Source organism: Nematolebias whitei, chromosome 11 (assembly GCF_014905685.2).
Source record: "Nematolebias whitei isolate Nwh7 chromosome 11, NemWhi1, whole genome shotgun sequence".
Lineage (NCBI taxonomy): Eukaryota > Metazoa > Chordata > Actinopteri > Cyprinodontiformes > Rivulidae > Nematolebias > Nematolebias whitei.
In genome coordinates this window covers 5,623,825-5,638,233 of record NC_056508.1, presented here as the reverse complement: position 1 = coordinate 5,638,233, position 14,409 = coordinate 5,623,825, and the positions used below count along the sequence as shown (strand labels likewise).

The 14,409-nt window shown below is 40.2% G+C and overlaps 1 protein-coding gene across 1 annotated transcript in view; it reads left to right on the top strand.

The window, feature by feature from the left end:
- ada (adenosine deaminase) overlaps positions 1-14,409 on the top strand; it is a 54,218-nt gene that overhangs the window by 19,734 nt on the left and 20,075 nt on the right. Inside the window, exons 2-3 of the mRNA XM_037683783.1 lie at positions 5,930-5,991; positions 11,047-11,169. Coding sequence (XP_037539711.1) covers positions 5,930-5,991; positions 11,047-11,169 — 185 coding nt within the window. The remainder of the gene's footprint in view (positions 1-5,929; positions 5,992-11,046; positions 11,170-14,409) is intronic.

Sequence of the window (14,409 nt, the reverse complement as noted above, 5' to 3'; positions counted from 1 at the left end):
GAATGTGATCTAAAGCACTGATTAGTCTTTGTAGAGATCTAGTAGAGTGCTGTATGAATGGGTAAATGAGGGCACAGATTGTAGTGTAAAGAACTTTGAGTGTCTTGATAAGATAGAAAGGCGCTATATAATGTCAGTCTCTTTGCCATTTACCTTATGTTTGGAGACTCGTGGTATTCCAGTATATCAGATGATAGTTATTATGTTAGCGCTTGGAGTTGAGACTGTCTGTCAGCCACTGTCACACCAAGGTTTAGTTGAAGATCTATAGAAGTTATGGTAAATGGTAAATGGACTGTACTTATATAGCACCTTTTTCTATTTTATTTCAAGACACTCAAATAACTTTACACTACAATCTGTGCCTCATTTACCCATTCATACAGCACTCTAGATCTCTACAAAGCTAATTGAACAAATCATTCTAAAGAGACTAATCAGTGCTTTAGATCACATTCATACACTGATGGGACACACATCAGAGGCTATGAGGGGTTATAGCTATTTTTGTATTGTAGATTTACATCTATTAATTACTTTGTATTTTCTTAAAGTTTCATCAATCATTCATTGGGTCATAAGGTGTTTTGCTAACAGATAGAGTAGCAGTTAATGCTGAAGTTTTGTTTTGCTTGTGTGATCAGTAAGTGCTCAAAGCATACGTTGAGGATCAGTGTCAGCTACTACCACACCATGTTTTAACTCAATATCTCTAAAGCTGACAGAGTTGTAGTCATTGCTCTGTTGGGGCAGCCATCTTTAGTCATTTCAAAAGTTAATGTGTAGATGTCATCCAATAAGTACGATTGAAAGTTTCATTAAAATCTGTTCAGTGGTCCATCATGAGATATTCTGCTAATGGAACAGACAAATTAACACATTCCCAGATGGGCAAAGCTGTTTCCGAGAAAGATAACGTGATAGTGTCACAATTCAATTAGATGAAGTGTTTGTGAATTTTTTACTGACGATTAGTGTGATAATTTCAGAATTTATGTTTTCACTTCATCCGAGCAGTGAAATATTCCAGTGAAACTTATCAAATCTCCTGCTTTCAGAGTATTTGCTTCAGCATGGCCCAGATGGAGCCCATTACTTATAACAAACATGCACATAAAGAGAAAGATGGTATGACAGGAGGTTAAATGTTGCTTCACATGAGTCAGAACTGGAAGTCAGTCCAGAATATTTTCTTCAATTCATGGGAACTTCCTTTCAGAGTCATGGTTTTGTGCAACAATTTCAGAGTTGATCTTAGAAAGAGTATACAGCTTGTCATCTGTACAGGATTATATAATGTACCTCGATTGACTGTAGGAACTGCTGTGAGTTCAGGATATCCTCAGCTTGTAAACAAGTCAAACAGCTTTTCTGTCTCTGGAAACAGCTGTGACGCTCCAAGAGCTTTTGTGGAAGCCAAGGCACACAAAAAATTCACTCAAAACAGTTTATTATCACACATTAAAGCTCTTAGTTTGAAGAAGAAAAATATCTGGATGTTTTTTTTCCCACAGCCACCTCTTCCAGCTTTTCTGGGAGGACTCCAAGACATTCCCAAGCCAACCGAGAGACATAGTTTCTCCAGTGTGTCCTGGGTCTTCCCTGGGGTCTCCTCCCAGTCAGACATGCCAGAAGCACCTATGGAGGTGCCCAGGGAGCATCCTTACCAGATGCCTGAACTACTTCAGCTGGCTCTTCTCAATGTAGAGGAGCAGCAGTTCTACTCCAAGTCTCTCCTGGATAACTGAACTTCTCACCCTATCTCTAAGGGAGAGTACAGCTACCTTGAAGGTTGGCGCTTCTCACGGTGGCCATCCTAGAACTCGGTGGTGGACACTCTGGGTTAGGGAGGCTGTCAAGCTGAAGTCCCACTGGCACGTCTTCCATTGAGGAAGTGGAGTTGCAGGACTTTGGAGTTGGTCTGGCCATAACTGTGACTGAGGTCATCAAAGTAGTCAAGAAGCTATGTGGCGACAGGGCTACAGGGGGATGAGATTCACCCTGATTTCCTTAAGGCTCTGGATGTTGTAGGACTGCCTTGGTTGACACGTCTTTGCAACATCACATGGACATCAGGGGCAGCGCCTTTGGATTGGCAGACTGGGGTGGTGGTTCTCCTCGTCAAAAAAGGGGACCGGAGGGTGTGCTCCAATTACAGGGGCATTACTTTACAGGCAGCTATGGCTGAGTGGTCAAAGCAGTTGTCCTCCAATGCAAGAGTTGGGGATTCAATTCCACCAGCAGTCACATGCCGAAGTGTCCCTGTTCAGTCCCTATACAAGTGGTGAGAGAGTTTGGTTTACATTGCCGGTAGTAAGTCGGACCCCTTCAAGGAGGGAGTTGGACTCCACCAGGACTACCCATTGTCACTGATTATGTTCATAACTTTTATGGACAAAATTTATTGGTGCAGCCAGGGACTGAGGGATTCTGGTTTGGTGGCCTCAGGATTCCATCTATGCTTTTTTCAGTTGATGTGGTCCTATTGGCATCATCATGCTGTGGTCTTCAGCTCTCACTGGAGCAGTTCCCAGCCGAGTGTGAAGCAGCTGGGATGAGAATCAGCACCTCCAAATCTGAAGCTATGGTCCTCACCCAGAAAAGGGTGAATTGCTCTCTTTAGGTCGAGGTTGAGGTTCTGCCTCAAGTGGAGGAGTTCAAGTATCTTGAGGTTTTGTTCTCGAGTGAGGGAAGAATGAAGCGTGAGATTGACAGATGGATTGGTGCTGCATCTACAGTATTGCGGACTCTGTACCAGTCTTTTCTGGTGAAGAGGAAACTGAGCTGTAAGGCAAAGCTCTCTGTACCCTCACCTATGGTAACGAGCTCTGGGTAGTGACCAAAAGAATGAGATGGTGGATACAGGCGGTTGAAATGAATTTCCTCTGCAGGGTAGTTGGACTCTCCCTTAGAGGTAAGGTGAGAAGTTCAGTTATCCGGGAGAGACTCTGAGTATAACCACTGCTCCTCTACATTGAGAGGAGCCAGTTGAGCAGGTTCGGGCATTTGGTAAGGATGGCGCTTCCCTAGGGAGGTGCTTCGGGCATGTTCGATTTGGAGGAGACCCCGGGGAAGACCCAGGACATGCTGGAGAGAATATGTCTCTCAGTTGACCTGGAAATGCCTTGGAATCCTCCCAGAAGAAGTGGAAGAGGTGGCTTTGGAAAGAGATGTTTGGGCCTCCCTGTTTAAGCTGCTGCCCCAGCAACCTGACTTCGGAACAAGCAGAAGATAATGGATGGATGGATGGAAGGGTCTGTCTGGCATCTTCCCCCACTATCTGATCCAACTCACTACCAGGTGGTGATCAGTTGACAGGTCAGTTCATCTCTTCAACCGGGTGTCCAAAACAAACTGTTACAAATTAGATGACACAATTACAAAGTCAATCATCGATCTACAGCCTAGGGCGTCCTTGTGCCAAGATTGTTTATGAACACCCTTATGTTCGAGCATGGTGTTCATGTTGGAAAAAACATGATTAGCAAAGAAGTCCAACACCAGAACACAGCTTGGTTTCAGATCAGAGAAGCCGTTTCTCCCAGTCACTGTCCTCCAAGTCACACTGTCATTACCCACATGGACACTGAAGGTCCCCAACAGAATAAAAGAGCTCCCCGCTGATGCACTTTCCAGCACCCCTGTCAAGGACTCCAAGAAGGCTGGATACTCTGAACTGCCATTTGGTGCATAGGCACAAACAATCGTCCAAGCCTGTCCCCCCACCCAAAAGCGCAGGAAAGCTACCCTCTCATCTACCGGGGAAAACTCCAACATATAGGCACCAAGTCGGAGGGCTAAGCGTAGACCCACACCAGCACAGTTCCTCTCAACATGAGCAACTCCACACTGGAATAAGGTCCAGCCCCTCTCAAGGAGATTGGTTCCCAAGCCCATGCTGTGGGTCGAGGTAAGCCCAACTATATTGAGTTGGTACCTCGCAACCTCACACATAAGCTCAGGCTCCTTCCCTGCCAGAGTGGTTACATTCCATGTCCCAAGAGCCAGCTTTATTGAGCCAGGGTCAGAGTGCCAAAGCCCCCTGTCTTCAACCACAGCCTATGGAGTCTTGCACCCGACTTGTATGGCCCCTCCTGCAGGTTGTGGGCCCACAGGAAGGCAAACCCATGTTGCTTGTTCAGGCTGAGCTTGACCGGGCCCCATGGGAAGAGACCCTGTCACCAGGCGCTCACTGATGAGCCCCTCTCCCAGACGTGGCACTAGGGTGGGGCCCCAGTAACCCACGTCTGGGCAAGGGACACTGAGCTTGTTGTTTTTTCTGTCCATAAGAGTCTTCAGAATCACATTTTGTCTGGCCTGTCACCAAGGAACGATCTTCTTTGGGAAACCCTACCCAGACTGCAAAGCTCCTAGGATTCCTAGGATCATTCAGGCGCACAAACTCCTCCACCTTGATAAGGTGGCGATTCAAGGAGGAGATTAAATAAATCATTTAAAACATTTTGTCCACCCTGGAAAAGACTCACAGATCTGTGAAACTAATAGGACGGTATCACTAAAGTTTGTTTGTTGTGATTTAATGCAAAAATGCTGTAAACAAACAATGATAGAAAAGCAAACAAAAAACATATTACTACTCAAATTGTTGCTGATTACCGGTACCTTTACTGAAGGCTGAAGGTAGCAGAGTGATTTCCCTTTTCTCTCTCTTGCTCTCTCTTTCCGTTTGTGTGTGTGTGTGTGTGGGGGGGGGGGGGGGGGGGCATATTTGTCTGTTACCAAAAAAATTTGAACCACTAAATAGTCTTTATTTAAACTAAAAAGAAAGTAATCAATGGTTGTAGATCTGCAAATAATTGACCTTTAGAGTCAGTCTGATAGAACATGGCCTCCATAGCCAACTGACTTAGGAAATGCTTAATGACTACAGCTTTGTCAAATTTACATATACCAAGTTAAATTTGGTGTAGTGGTAGATGAGAATCATTCCCAATGAAGAACTTGAGTGCTGCACATCAACCTTATTTGTCTGTTAGCATAATATCTCATTAAATGGTAAATGGACTGTACTTATATAGCACCTTTCTATCTTATTTCAAGACACTCAAAGCTCTTTACAACAATCTGTGTCCTCATGTACCCATTCATACAGCTCTATACTAGATCTCTACAAAGCTAATTGAACAAATCATTCTAAAGAGACTAATCAGAGCTTTAGATCACATTCATACACTGATGGGACACACATCAGAGGCTATGAGGGACTCAGTGTCTTGCCCAGGGACACTTCTGGTGGATTCGAACCCCCAACTCTCGCATTGGAGGACGACTGCTCTAACCACTCAGCCACAGACGCCCCTGGATTGGTTTTATTTTAAACTCTCAGAAATTATTCATTGTGTCAAGGATTGTGCTTTCTTAGATCCAAGAACAAATTACAGCTTCACTGACACCATTTATCTCACATCTGTTCTTCAGTATGATCTTAGGAAATGTTTGGCTCGTTCGTCCAGAAATGATTACAAGTTCATCTGAGGTTCTGCAGAGCTACAGCAGGATCTGGAAGTTTTTCAGCTCTTGTCAGAAAGAGGCTCATTTACTGTTTTTCAACTTTGTAACTTGTCCAAGCTGGGCTCTCAGCTGGGGAAAGATGGAAAATGATTTATCTGCATCATCTGCCAAAATAAATGATAGCTTTCAAGAAAGAGAGCCAGGGTTTTCTTTATTGCCCCCTGTGGCACCCCTGGCCTTTTCATTACGAGTGAACACTACCCAATCATGCATTCTTTATTCATGATGAGCTGTAGCCAAAACTTTAAACTTCAACACAAATGCTCTCTCCTTTAGCTCTATTTTTGAATACAACCACATCACTTGTTTCTTTCCTTTCTCAGACATTCTTTCAACATCTTTGTGTGTGGAAACAACGTGGATTGATTGCCTACATAATCTTCTGTGTCATCCACAGGTTGAGCTGCATGTACACCTCGATGGAGCCATCAGGGTGCAGACTATTCTTGATGTTGCCAAGTAGGTTTATTTACTTTGGTTTTATTACAGCATTAACATATTCACATTAGGTTTTTCAAGTTCAAGTTCAAGGTTCTTTATTCTCATTTGCATCACATGTGGTACATGAGGTGGAATGAAATTGTGTACACAGGGTCCCAGTTACATTCAACAATAGCATATAAATTGTAAAATAAACAGTACTAAGGATCTAAGATATAAACTAAGAACTACATTAAACTAAGAAATACATTAAACTAAGAAATACATTAAACTAAGAAATACATAAAACTAAGAAATATGCTAAACACTTAATAGTGGAAAACAATATGCGGAACACCAGCAGCAAACATGAGTCAAGCATGACTTCTTGTTCTCATATAAGCTTTAAAGCTGCATGTTCAGACAGCAGGATGATGTTCATAGGCCTGTTGTGGTTTGGAATCACATAATATCAGCTCAGCAGAACAACTTTATGTAAAATGATAAAGTAACACAGACACAGGGATGTGTTGGCTTTAACCTATTCCTGTTGGCCTTCAGTCAACGTTCAAAAATATTATATCAACATGTTTATGGTGAGGACATGCAAGTAAAGTTTGGCTCAAGACTCAAATCCAGATAATTTTTATCTTCCATTTCTGGCAGAGTTTCTCTGGTATTTAAAGAGACACTGGGGATGTTGAGCAACAATTCAATTCAATTTATTTATAAAGCGCCAAGTCACAACAGAGGTCGTCTCAATACACTGAACAGAAACATTCATATATAAAAATAATAATTGAACATTATTTATCTGAGGAGCAGCTTTGAGTTTAACTCCATCACAGAACTCTCATCTTGAGCAAGCATGAAGGCGACAGTGGAAAGAAAAACTCCCTCGTGATGAAGAAACCTTTAGCAGAACCAGGCTGGGTTTGGACCAGCTGGGTTTGGTAGGAACAGGAAGGAGGAACAGATACACAATGGCAGGTCAAGAATCACGTTAAGATAGAAATAGTATCAATATAAAATTATTAAATTTTAACAATTCATTTAAGGAGATGAGGTCAGTTTGTCCTCCAGTAGTGTAAGTCTATGGCAGCATAACAAACCAACAATAATTATAAAATGTATCAAAAAGGAAAATCTTCAGTCCAGTTTTAAAACTGGATAATGTGTCAGCCTCATGGACAGAAACTGGAAGTTGGTTCCACAAGAGGAGCCTGAAAACTGAAAGATCTTCCTCCCATTCTGCTTTTGGAAACACTAGGAACCGCAAGTAAACCTGCAGTCTGAGAGTGAAGCGCTCTGTTAGGAAAATATGGAACAATAAGATCTGTAATATAAGATGGAGCTAGGTTGTTGAGAGCTTTGTAGGGTAGAAGCAGAGGTGGAAAGAGTACTGAAAATTTGTACTCAAGTACAAGTCCTGTTGCACTGCTTAAATTGTACTCAATTACAAGTAAAAGTACTGGTGTTACAAAATACTTTAGTAAAAGTACAAAGTACTCTTCTCAAAAACTACTCAGAGTATTAATTACTTTTTAACCACTTGATGTTTTATTGTGTTGTCAATAGAAGGCGTTCAGTTTGATTTACTGTGTATAACAGCTACATTTAAAGCTCATTTCTCAGACGCTCAGAAGCTCCGTCTTATTTTAGTACCAGACAAATTCAAAAAATGTTCAATACAAAAAAAAAGGTACCAGACAAACTGATGGCAGTGACAAGATCTAAGGTCTTTGCATACTTAGCCAAACTAATAATCCACACATACAAACAATAAAAAAGCAATATCACCTGGTAGTTGTAAAACCTCGTATACCACAATATGTTTTTGAGATTAGATGATAAAGTCTTGAAGCTGCTATCACCGTAGAGATCAAACAAAGTTTGCATCTGGACCTGTCTCCTGTTCACCCTCTGTACATGAAACATTCCTCCAGGTACGGCCACATGCACTCGTCCTCAGCCTTTACCTCGTCATTTTCTCTGTTGACAGTGTTGTCTTCTCCATTTTGGCTTTTTCTCCAAATCTTCGCTCCATAAATGACTCTCTACAGAGTTGTTCTTTGCTTACGTCATAGGTAATTGGTGCGTTCATGATCTGAGAGCCTTATTGGCTACAAAGATGCAGATGAACGGTTTGAATATTAATTCAAATTGTGTCCGTACTCTGTAGCAACTTCTGATTTTAAAAGTAGCGAAGTAGGTTATATGGTCTAAATTGTACTTAAGTATGAGTAAAATTGCACACTTGAAAGAAATACTCATAAAAGTACAAGTACCCCAAAAAATCTACTTAATTACAGTAACGTATTTGTAATTTGTTACTTCCACCCCTGGGTAGAAGTAAGATTTTGAATTCTATTCTGGATTTGACAGGGAGCCAATGGAGAGAAACTAAAACTGTTGAAATATGATCTCTCCCAGTAACTCCAGTTAAGACTCTGGCAGCAGCATTTTGGATCAACTGAAGATGTTTTAAAGAAGTATTTGGACATCCAGATAATAAACCATTGTAATAGTCCAGTCTAGATGTGACAAATGCATGGACCAGTTTTTCTGCATCATCTTTAGATCAGATGTTTCTAATGTTAGTGATATTACGCAGATGGAAGAAGGAGGTTCTAGTAACGTTTTTAATGTGGAGGATAAAAGACATCCATCCATCCATCCATTATCTTTACCCGTTTGTTCCATTTTGGGTCACGGGGGTCGCTTGTGCCCATGTCCAGCAATCACTGTGCGAGGGGCGGGGTACACCCTGGACGGGTCGCAAGTCCATCGCAGGGCCACATAGACACAAACAACCATTCACTCTCTCACTCACACCTAGGGACAATTTAGAGTTACCAATCAGCCTAACATGCATGTTTTTTGGTCTGTGGGAGGAAACCAGAGTACCCGGAGAAAACCCACGCATGCACGGAGAGAACATGTAAACTCCACCCAGAAAGGCCCCTGGACCGGGGTTTGAACCAAGGACCTGCTCGCTGAGAGGCAGCAGCTCTACCAGTTGCGCCACCGTGCTGCCTGGATAAAAGACATGTCCTGATCAAAAATAACACCAAGATTTTTATCATTAGAGCTGGAGGACAGATTAATGACATCTAAGGAGGGAGAAAGACTGAAAAATTAATTCCTAAGGTGCTCAGGTCCTAAAACCAAAACCTCAGTCTTGTCTGTGTTTAACAGGAGAAAATTAAGGGTCATCCAGGTTTTTATGTCTTGAAGACATGCTTGTAGTCTAAGTAGCTGATTGGATTCATTGGGTTTCATGGACAAATATAACTGTATATCATCAGCATAACAATGACAATTTATCCCGTGCTGTTTAATAACTTTACCTAATGGAAGCATAAATCAGGTCTCTCTTGTAAATGAGTCCCCAAGGCTCAATGGGATTAACCTGTCTAAATAAAAGTTGAATGAATACAACGTAAAAAAAATAATCGTCCAAGCACTGAACCTTGAGGAACTCCATGACTATCTTTGGTGTATGATGAAGATTCATTATTTACATGTACATATTGGAATCTATCAGATAAATATGACTATGAATATGCTAAATATGAATTGGGACCATATAAACAAACCAAACTTTTTTGAATTCAAAGCAGTAGGTTTCTTAGTGATACTGTTTTATAAAATAAATTTCTAAATATTTTCCAGATTTACTTAATATATCTGGATATTGTGTGTAAGTTAACAATTCAGTTCAATTCAGTTTTGTTTTATTTTTTGTTTTTTTGAATGTCCAGAGGACCAGATTGAACTTTTTTGGATTTTTCTACCTGGATTATTGAGCACGCATCGGAATATTCAATTCAGTTTATTCATATAGCTCCATATAACAAAAAAGTTGTCTCAGAGCACTTTACAGGAACATTCACATAAAAGCCAATTAGTAAAGTTCTCTATCTAAGGAATCCAGCAGACAAGATGAATCTTGGCTTCGTTACAGTCTCCCATCCTGAGCAAGCACAGTGGTAACAGTGGAAAGGAAAAACTCCATTTTAACATGAAGAAACCTCCAGCAGAACCAGACTCAGGACAAGAGACCATCTGCTTTGACCGGCTGGTTGAGAGGACAGGAAGGAGAGACAGACGAACACAGAATGGGAGGTCCAGGTATAGGTCCAGGTCCAGGTATAGGTCCAGGTCCAGGTGTAGGTCCAGGTCCAGGTCCAGGTATAGGTCCAGGTGTGGGTTCAGGTCCAGGTGTATCTGAAAGACAAAAACACATGTTAAGGATAGTAAAAATAATTACAAATACAAAACAGGTTGAGCAGAGTAAGTGAAGACAGTAGCAGAGTGAAAAGTGTGGTCAGTTTGTCCTCCAGCAGTCTAAGCCTATAGCAGCAGAACTAAGGGACAGCTCAGGAAACCCAAGCCGACCCTAACTATAGGAAGAATAAAAAAGGAAAGTCTAAATACAGTCTTAAAACTGGACAATGTGTCAGCCTCACAGACAAAAACTGGAAGTTGGAACTAGTTAGAAAAAGACTGAAAACACTTTTAAATTTCAAATTCCAACAATACCAAAATAGGTCTAAAAGTTGCGTCCCATTGTACCGAAAAATCACCAAATTAAATCTGATTATATTTAAAGAAATGTAACAAACACAAATCTTTGAACTAAACTTTTGGTTAGTTTGTCTAAAAATTAGTCTTTCTGTTGCAATTATTTTTCAAGTTTCAATTACTCAAGTTTATTTGCATAACACATTTCACCAACACATGCAGTTCAAAGTGCTTTACATCAGAAAAACACAAATTTAAAAGTCATATAAACAACATGCAGTCACCAATTCAGAAACCAGTTAAAAAACATTACATTTTGTCGAGTGCCATCAAATGTGTTGGTCAATATGTTTGTTACTTTTACTACAAGTATGTGTCATAATGGGAATTTTTGTGGTTTTATTGAATAATATTTGATATTCTATTTAAAAATAACTTTGATTGCCTTTGTTTGGTAACTATGTAAAAGAACATTTTTATTTTTGGACTGAGATTAAACAAACTTCTTAACTAGGTTTCAACACAGCCCTCTTAACTATTTCCCTTCTCTTTTGTACTTCCTTTTAGGAGACGAGGCATCCATCTTCCATCAAAAACAGCTGAGGACATGAAACAGAAGATTATTCTTCATAAGCCTGGCACACTCACAAGTTTCTTGGAAAAATTCAAAGAGTACATGCCTGTGATTGCGTAAGTGCTAATATATCAACTTTAAGTTACGTAATTACCGAAAGGGTTTTTCTTAACAAGGTGATGATGACAAAGAGTGCAAAGTGTGGCATAGGAGATAAAAAGAGTAAAGGACTGTTTACAGTAAAGGCCAAAGTCTAGTTTATTATCACACACATAGTCCCTACAGTTATGACTGATCCAAAGGGGTTTAGGGACAGGTTGTGATTGATGGTATTGGTACGTAAAATCACAGTAGGATCATGAAATGTAATGCACCTCCACAGCAGAGGGTGTGGATCCCAAATACCAAACAGGAACACTGTATTACTGAGATCATGTTGTATCTTGGCCATCAATCTAAGAGGATACTTACACACATAAATTAATTCAATTCAATTTAATTTAATTTAATTCAGTTTTTTTTATCACAACAGAAGTCATCTCAGGGCACTGAACAGAAACATTCATATATAAAAATAATAATTTAACATTATTTATCTGAGGAGCAGCTTTGAGTTCAACTCCATCACAGAACTCTCATCTTGAACAAGCATGAAGGCGACAGTGGACAGGAAAAACTCCCTCATGAGGAAGAAACCTTTAGCAGAACCAGCCTCAGGACAAGCGGCCATCTGCTTCAACCGGCTGAATTTGGTAGGAACAGATACACAATGGCAGGTCGAGAATCACATGCTAAGATAGAAATGGTATCAAATGAAAACTATTCAATTTTAACAATTCCTTTTAAGAAATTAGGTCAATGTGTCCTCCAGTAGTGTAAACCTATGGCAGCATAACAAGCCAACCCTAACTATACCAAATTTAGGATATAGTTATTTATATATCAGGATTTATCAAAAAGGAGAGTCTTAAGCCCAGTCTTAAAACTGGACAATGTGTCAGCCCTATGGACAGAAACTGGAAGTTGGTTCCACAAGAGAGGTGCCTGATAACTGAAAGATCTTCCTCCCATTCTGCTTTTGGAAACTCTAGGAACTGCAAGTAAGCCTGCAGTCTGAGAGCGAAGTGCTCTGTTAGGACAAATATAACTGTGTATCATCAGCATAACAATGAAAAATTATCCTATGCTGTTTAATAACTTTACCTAATGGAAGCATTTTTAAGGTAAAGATTATTGGTCCAAGTACTGAACCCTGAGGAACTCCATGACTAACTTTGGATTATGAAGAAGACTCATTATTTACATTTACAAACTGGAATCTATCATATAAATATTATTTAAACCAATTTAGAGCCATTCCTGTAATCCCAATATCATATTCCAGACTCTAGTAGAATATTGTGATCATAACTGTTCAGTCAGTTATGACTCATCCAAAGGGGTTTAGGGACAGATTGTGATTAATGGCATTGGTACATAAAACCACAGTAGGATCATGAAATGTAATGCACCTCCACAGCAGAGGGCGTGGATTCCAAATACCAAACAGGAACACTGTATTATTGAGATCTTGTTGTATCTTGTCCATCAATCTAAGAAGACAATAAACTAGTTTAGGGAACCTTTTATCTGTCACTGTCTTATGTTTAATTCCAAACTCTTTAGAATAGACCATGTTTTTTCAGACGCTCAAAGGTTCCTCTCAACAAGGCTGGTCTGTAGTTTGGACTGCAGTGCAGAGTTGTGCTGAATGGAGCCTTCTGTGTCAAAGCCCCAACATTACAGAACCTGCTGGAGGAGTTTAGCGCATACAGGACTGCTGAATGGGCTCTGCTATGATATGATTGTGTTTTTGGAGAGTAATGAGAACAGCAGAGATTCGGGCCAATGCAGTAAATGCTAGAAGAGGTGTTGTTGAATATCATGTGACATGGTGGAGAAAGAGTATTGCACTCTTAATTAAAGACTGTTTGTACAGATCCTTTATGCAGCCAAATGGACAAAAGACAAAAGGATGTTTCAGGTACAAAATGTTGTGATGATGTTTCAGGATTGTATATTATTATATATTGCTGTTTTATTCATTAAATTAAAGAGAAACACAGCACAGCCTAAATTAATAACCATATTTCTTAGGAACAATCCTCAGATTTAAAGTTATACTTAAAAAATATTTGTCTGGTTCAGTGACAAATTTCTTTATGTCAAACCATCCGCAACATCCAAACAAATGTCTGAATCCCTTTCTCTGGTCAAATCTCTGTTATTTTATTTCTGCTGATCTTTGTTGTCTCCGTTTTGATTTCAATCTAAAAACTTTGTCTCTGGGTCTTTCACAGCTGTGATGCTTTTATATTAGGAAGATACAAGACAGAAAAATAAACTGTTAGGCACCCAATGAAATGCTCAAACCCACTTCAACTGGGCAGCTGTGGCTGAGTGGTTAGAGCAGTCGTCCTCCAATGCAAGAGTTGGGGGTTCGAATCCACCAGCAGTCACATGCTGAAGTGTCCCTGGGCAAAACACTGAACTCCTTGTTGCCTCTGATGTGTGTCCCATCAGTGTCTGAATGTGATAAAGCTCTGATTAGTCTCTTTAGAATGACTTGTTCAATTATCTTTGTATAGACCCAGTAGAGTGCTGTGTGAATGGGTACATGAGGCACAGATTGTTGTAAAGAGCTTTGAGTATCTTGCTCAGATAGAAAGGTGCTATATAAGTACAGTCCATTTACCAACTTTCACTGTGCTCCCTGCAACCGCTAATGATTTTAAGCCCAACACACACATACCGGTATATATAACCTAAAAAATATGCTGAGATAAAAAATGTATGCATCTGAATTAGTAATATAACTTTGTAATAATCAAACTTTTTAAAACTTGTCTACAAAAACTAAGCGATCAAGGTGGTGCTGAAAATCTGACTGAACTAGTTCCTGTCAGTTCAAACATGTTCCTGGAACCAACAGGATAGTTCTTACTATATGTGGCTCTTCAGATCTTGTAGGTTGGTCCACACCTGTCCAACTCACGTCACACTCAGCCCCACACCTGTAAAACCTGATTTGTGAACGTACAGTTGGACTGGTTCATGTTCTGTTGGCAACAAATGTGCACAGTCAAACAGCCAAGATCAGACAGACTGTAATAGTAAATGCCAAAGTGTTTGACTCTAATATTTAATGGCAAAGTGTAAATCACAGATCTGGTGTGATTGGGTGTAGGTCAGTAGTCTTGGTTACTACCACAATATGTCCATATTGTCCAGGACATCCTTGTAAAATAGATTAATGATCTCAAGGGATTTCTTCCTGGTAAGATAAAGTTATAAATATATATATATCAAACAGTTTA